The sequence below is a fragment of the Pagrus major genome, chromosome 10 (assembly GCF_040436345.1).
Source record: "Pagrus major chromosome 10, Pma_NU_1.0".
Lineage (NCBI taxonomy): Eukaryota > Metazoa > Chordata > Actinopteri > Spariformes > Sparidae > Pagrus > Pagrus major.
The window spans coordinates 402,377-408,659 of NC_133224.1; the positions used below are offsets into that span (position 1 = coordinate 402,377).

Consider the following 6,283-nt stretch of genomic DNA (forward strand, 5'->3'; position numbering starts at 1 on the left):
GATTCATTTTTACCTCCAGACGTGTAGAAGAAGAAAACAAACAGCTTTAAAGGGACAGTTCACTCAGATCCAGTCATCATCAGCATGAGGGAGGAGATAATGTCTGCATTTACTGTTCCTTTAAGTTCAGCCACGTCAGCCATCACGTTTCTTCGGTCGCTGGATGTAGAGAGTTAATCTGAATGTAAAGAACTCGTTTCATTCTCTCATGATTTATTACAGTCGCACTCACTTTTCCTCCAAAGTCATTAAAATACTGCAAACTTACAACCTGAAGTGAAACTGAAGTGACTCGACCGAAGGACCAGCGGAGACGAGAGGAGCTTCAGGACAATCCAGAAGAAGAGAGAGAAAATGTTCTTTATGTTTCTAGTAAATATTTCACGTGTAAACTTTGTAATTATAATGTATAATATATTAAATAATAAGCATCATGTCTGTTCCTCCACGTCACAGTTCAGCATGTTTGTTTGAGTGGTGAAGACCGAGAACACGTGACATGAAAACGTGTCCGAGTGAGTTGAAGAATATAAATCTGAGACTGACTTCAATCAGACAGACTCGCTGAGCTCGACTAGGACCAGCTTCACTCCTTAGATCAGCTGCTGTAGATCAGCTGCTGCAGATCAGCTGCTGTAGATCAGTAGAGGTCAAAGGTCAGCAGGAAACTCTGCGTGTACGTCTGTAGTTTGTTTGTCTGTAAGGAAGATCTTTGCCTTTCCTGTATGTTTCTGTCAGGGCTCCTGCAGCCAATCACATCTCTGCTTTCTGTAAATAGTCGTTAAACTGCTTGACAAAATAATAAATTCTGACCTGAATGAATTCTTGAAGCTCTGCGCTGAAATAAAGACATTTTGTAAGAAAACACACAACTGTCTCTTTAACTTTCACACAGCTGAGCTCTCATACAGCCGCGTACATGTACACAGTGCAGGTACTAGTACTGTTATCACCACCGCTAACACCACCGTGTGGCTACCACTGAGGTACAAGTACTCAGCAGTCAAACTCTAGTAAAAGTAAAGAGATGGTGTTAAAATATTACTGTGGTAAAAGTGAAGGTCACTCGTATGAAGAGTACTCGAGTAAAAGTATCTTATATTAAATGCACTTAATTATCAAAAGTAAAAGTACAAGTAACTTACACATGTATTGACGTGTGTGTACTGTCTACTATGAGCTATAATCTGAATTATCTAATAATTATCTGATTAATAAAAATTTAACATATTTGTTTGTGACTGACAGTTTCAGTCCTCCATACTGAGGCAGCATGTAATCTGAGAAGTAACTAGTAACTAAAGTAATATAATAAATGTAGTGGAGTAAAAATATCTGCAGCGTATAGTAAAGTAGTAAAGTTACAGTAAAGTTACAGTACTGGAGTAAATGTACTTCCATCACAGTTGACTCTTACTTACTCTTTATCATGTTTAGTATCTTTTCTTTATCTTTAAATAATCAAGTTAGAACTTTTAAGTAAAAATAAGTACAAATACTCTATTTTATTTTTTTGAGTAAAATCTTTGCCTCCAGAACTGCAGTTAGATATTCAATAATAGTTACATTAATAATAAACTGAGTGTTTGTTGTCTTCAGTTTATGAATGAGACGTCCTGCTGCTGTCACTGACACGTCGCACTGCCTGCGTGTCTGTGTGCATTGTGGGATATGTAGTTCTATCCACACAGGAACCCCTCCGGCCCCTCTGTTTAAAGAACTACAAGTCCCGGCGTTCGCACTGCGCATGACAACCAGGCGCCTGCCTCCAGTGCTGCAGACTGCTGAGGTGTGTTTCACAGAAAGCTTCTTAAATCACGTTTCTCTCCGTCTGTCGCCATGAAACCTTCAGTTCCCGCTGCTCGGATTAATGTTTGTCTTTTAACAACTTCACTTCACCGGATGTGACGTGTGTTCCCGCCTGTTTTCTGCTGCTTCTGCCTGCAGTAGCTGGTGGTTAGCTCGCCGCAGCTAGCCGGCTAGCAGCTGAAGTTAACGGCGACCGGCTCCAGTTCAACGGTTTCTGCGACCGCACGCGGCTGCAACGACCACTTCCGGTTGTGTTATTAGTTAATTAACGAGGCTTCGTGTCACGAGGAGTGACTGCAGTGTTGTGACAGGTCCTGTAGCTGACAGACAGACTCACACAGGTCTGTTGATCATCTACCTGTCTGATGTTCAGCACATTAATGTATATATCTTATATATGTGTGTGTAGTATGTGTATATACATGTAATATATATATATAATGTATATGTTAGTCAGTGTACGAACAGCAGCAGGCTGAGTCCTCCTCCTCCAGACCTGTCAGTCCTGACCTGTCTGCACCAGACTCCAGTCAAAAATCTCCTGATTTAGCGCTGCAGTGCTCCAGTGACTACAGGATGATTCTGATATGATCATAACTGAGCTTTAATTAAACGTGTTGCGATGATTTTCTGATGATAATTTCCTAAATTCTAGTTTTGGTAACAAAAACTACAGTGAGGAAACTGTATATTAAAGTAACAGAGACTTCCTGACTTTGTTTTGTGTGAAGTCATCACATCACTACTTCTTCTGCTCAGTCTGTTTATCAGTCTTTAATTCCTCCTTTGAGATGTTTGTGAACGTCCTTTACTGCTTTTATTTGTTTTCTTCCTTCTGTTTATTCTCTTGTTTCTATTTTTCTCTTTCTTTTTCTTTGATTTTACCAGTGTTATGGTTTTTATTCCTTTAATTTGTAGTTAATCACATTGACTCTTGTGTTTTCTGTTTTAACTCCTCAGACGAGGCTTCTTTGTGTTTATTCTGTCATATTGTCTTCTTAAGTTTCCTGCATTTGCTTGTATAAGTGCTGTACAAATAAAGTTTATTATATTGTTATTGTATATATAACTACGGTGGCTTATAGCATCAAAACACAACCTTTCAGATCACAGCAGAGGTGGGAAACACTTGTTGTTTCTGATCTGTTGTGTTTAATGTCGTTGTGTGTTGATGCTCAGGGCCACAGTAAATAACTAGTTAATTAATAAATATAAACCAAATGAAAGTGAGCTCCTCGGCGGCTGCAGGAGGTCCTGTGGTGACCTGAAGGACACGCTCATGTTGTCTGGAGCTGCAGTCCGTCTAAAATATTGTACGAGCTGTCGTAGGAACATTAGAGGGACCGAGACGTCTGAAATGTTTCTGTAGAGTTAAAGGAAACATCTTAAAAGTTGAGCTTTTATGCTGAAAGTAATAAAAACTGGAGTAACGTGTCGTCTAAATCCTCATGTGTAGAGTTTCAGAGGCAGTTGCCATGGAGCCGGCCTGGCGACAGCAGGGAAGGGGGCGTGGCCGGAGTCAGGAGGCTCAGGGTGAAAGGTCACGACCTCCGCAGCAGAAGGAGCGGGAGAGGCCGGGCGGAGCCGGTGCTGGACCGTGGGGGGCCGGACGAGGAGGAAGGACAAAGACCGCCGCGGCGCCTGAACCTCAGCGCGGTGAGGACGGACTCGTGCTGACGTGCTCCTGAGCGTCAGGTGATCAAACCGGCTGACGGCTGATTGTTTCTGTGACCAACAGGTGCGTCGGTCCAGTCCAAGTTCGAGGAGATCAGGAAGTCCAACCAGGCTGCTGCTCAGCGATTGGTGGAGAGCCAGATCAGCTCCTCCTCCTCTGACGATGAAGACAACGATGATGGAGCTGTCGACCACGGGGATGGAAAGAGAGGGAAGATCCTGGCGTCCACCTTCACCACCTACACCAGCCAGACAGGTGAGCCTGGTGTTCATCATGGCTAGCTGTCCCCTCCGTTCCCAGTCTTTATGCTAAGCTAAGCTAACGAGCTGCCGACTGTAGCTTCATATTTAACGTGAGAGTGGAGTCAGAAGGAGATTTGACTGAATGTTGAACTGCTCCTTTAATCTTTATGCTACAGGTACACAGATAACTACAGCTGCATGAAGGGTCATTTACTAGACTCAGTTTACTGTCGTCACACTGAAGAAGAACCAGACGATTAATCGACTATCAGTAAATAGCCGTGAATTGATTTTCTTTCCATCCACTAATTGATTAATCAACCAATCCCACTACTGTCAACCTGTGGTGCGTGAGCTCCCTCTGGTGGTACGAGGAGGAATCCCACAGAGTTTTTAGAATAAGGTAATTAAAGCAGAATACGAGTGGTCGACTGATATATATTGATTATTAGTGATCCAGGAGAGCAAATCAATTAAATTTACTATAAAACCTTCATCTCTGAGTCGAGAATAAGCAGAGCTGGAATGTAACTTACTACAATTTACTCAAGTACTGAATTTATGGACAATTATTAAAGTAATCTGATAATCTGTCTACCCAACAAAATACTCTGTAAGTCTGCAGAGTTTTGAATGAAAGAACTTAAGTGAAGTGTAATTCAAAGTAAGTTTAGTCCGTCCTGTAATATGTTTGTGTAGTCACATGCTCACACACATCCTCCATCATTAGCTACAAGCTAAACTCAAACTGTGATGACCAGATCAAATCGGTTTCATTCATACAGCCCAGAATCTCAGTCACATTCCCTCATTGGGCTTTACAGTCCGTACACTGAGATATTATGGAAAGTGTCCACAGCTGACTGATGTCTGTCTGTGTGTGTGTCTGTGTGTGTGTGTCCAGGTGGTGATGTCACAGGTCTGGTCAGAACGGGTCAGTACGTCAGCGACCTGTTTCAGTCTGGAGCTCTCACCTGTCTCATCTGCATCGCCTCCGTCAAGAGGACGCAGGCGGTGAGTCTTCTTTTAATAATCTCTTGTCATGTGGATATTGTGTTTCAGGCTGCGATTCAATATTATTTCAATTGATTGATTAATCTGCAGATTATATTTTTATTATTGTAGAAGGCGTTCGGTCTGTAAAAGTACAGAAATGAGTAAAATCTCATCATTTTTATCCACCTGTACAGTCCAAAGCCCAAGACGGCGCCTTCAGATGACTCATGTAGTTTAATGGTACATTAACCCCGCCCCTCTCTGTCTGTCCAGGTGTGGAGCTGCTCCAGCTGTTTCTCTCTCTTCCACCTGCCCTGTATTCAGAAATGGGCCAAAGACTCGGCCTTCCTCGTCTCGTCCGTCACCGATGAAGACTTCGGTCAGAAGCAGCACCCCTGGCCCTGGTGAGGAGAAGGGGGGGGGGGGGTGTCAGGCTTCTTACCAGTGTTTTACTTTACTTGTTGTCTGTGTTGATGAATAAAGGCAGGTTTAATATATGAGGTGCAGATAGTCTGTCTCTGGTTGCCTTCCCCCAAAACTGTAGAGGGCTGATCAGCTGAGAAATCTCAATATTCAATCAGTCATGTAAAGATGCACACGTCAGAACATCTTCTCTGGATTATTCACACGATATCAGTGTTTAAGTTGTTGATGTCAGGGTTTCTCCCTGAGCTCTGACCCGACAGTTCACCTATAAGACAACACATCCATCAGTTCTACATCATCGTGTCTAATCTGTGTCTGGTCTCTCTCCACAGTCCAAAGTGTCGAGCAGAGTATCCACCCAGTGCCACGCCCAACAGGTACCTGTCAGCACCGTCACACTTTATGGACCTCTGAGTGTTTGAAATCAGTTATTTTAACAGTTACAGAACCTGAACAGGCTGCGTTCACACACCACGACCACGAACAGAACCACAGAGTCCACTGTTAACACCTGACAAGAATACAGCTTCATCCACAGGTTCGATATGTTCCTCTGTAACATATAGAGACCAACAGTGAACACACAACATGGTGCAGTACATCACTACAAACAAACAAACAAACAAACAAACAGACAAACAACAAATTAAATCTGCAGACCTTTTCCACTGCTGCGTCGTCCAGGTGAACATCAAACAGTCACACTGAGTAAAAGTAAAGATATGATGTTCAAATATTACTTTGGTAAAAGTGAAGGTCTCACATAGGAAGAGTACTCGAGTAAAAGTCTTAAAGTATCTGATATTAAATGTACTTTAGTGTCAAAAGAACCAGTACAAGTAAACTATACAAATACATGAAAGTGGAAATACTCAAGTAAAGTACGAGTTACCAGAGTTAGGTTTAAGTACAGTACTTGAGTAAATGTACATTACCTCAGCTGTGGGAGAAGAGAAGATCAGTAACACAACACTGTGACCTTTGACCTGTGTTGGTGTGAAGCTGCTGCTGACCAGCAGGGGGCTCCACAGGACTGTGATGTCACACCTCAGCCAGCTTGTTTCCTTCAAAATAAAAGTCTTTTAATAGAGACTGTTGTGTTCAGGTACATGTGCTACTGTGGGAAGATGCAGGA

At 42.6% G+C, this 6,283-nt stretch overlaps 1 protein-coding gene across 2 annotated transcripts in view; it reads left to right on the top strand.

Moving 5' to 3' along the window:
• The first annotated feature begins 1,752 nt into the window (after window positions 1-1,752).
• Window positions 1,753-6,283, top strand: part of nfxl1 (nuclear transcription factor, X-box binding-like 1) — a 19,819-nt gene continuing 15,288 nt past the window's right edge. The window contains exons 1-7 of one of the 2 annotated variants that reach the window (XM_073474832.1): window positions 1,753-1,789; window positions 3,266-3,465; window positions 3,548-3,739; window positions 4,631-4,740; window positions 4,996-5,126; window positions 5,481-5,525; window positions 6,254-6,283. The exon at window positions 6,254-6,283 is cut by the window's right edge and continues 104 nt beyond it. In XM_073474832.1, coding sequence (XP_073330933.1) covers window positions 3,285-3,465; window positions 3,548-3,739; window positions 4,631-4,740; window positions 4,996-5,126; window positions 5,481-5,525; window positions 6,254-6,283 — 689 coding nt within the window. In that variant the 5' untranslated portion in view covers window positions 1,753-1,789; window positions 3,266-3,284. The other variant, XM_073474833.1, reaches the window with a different exon arrangement.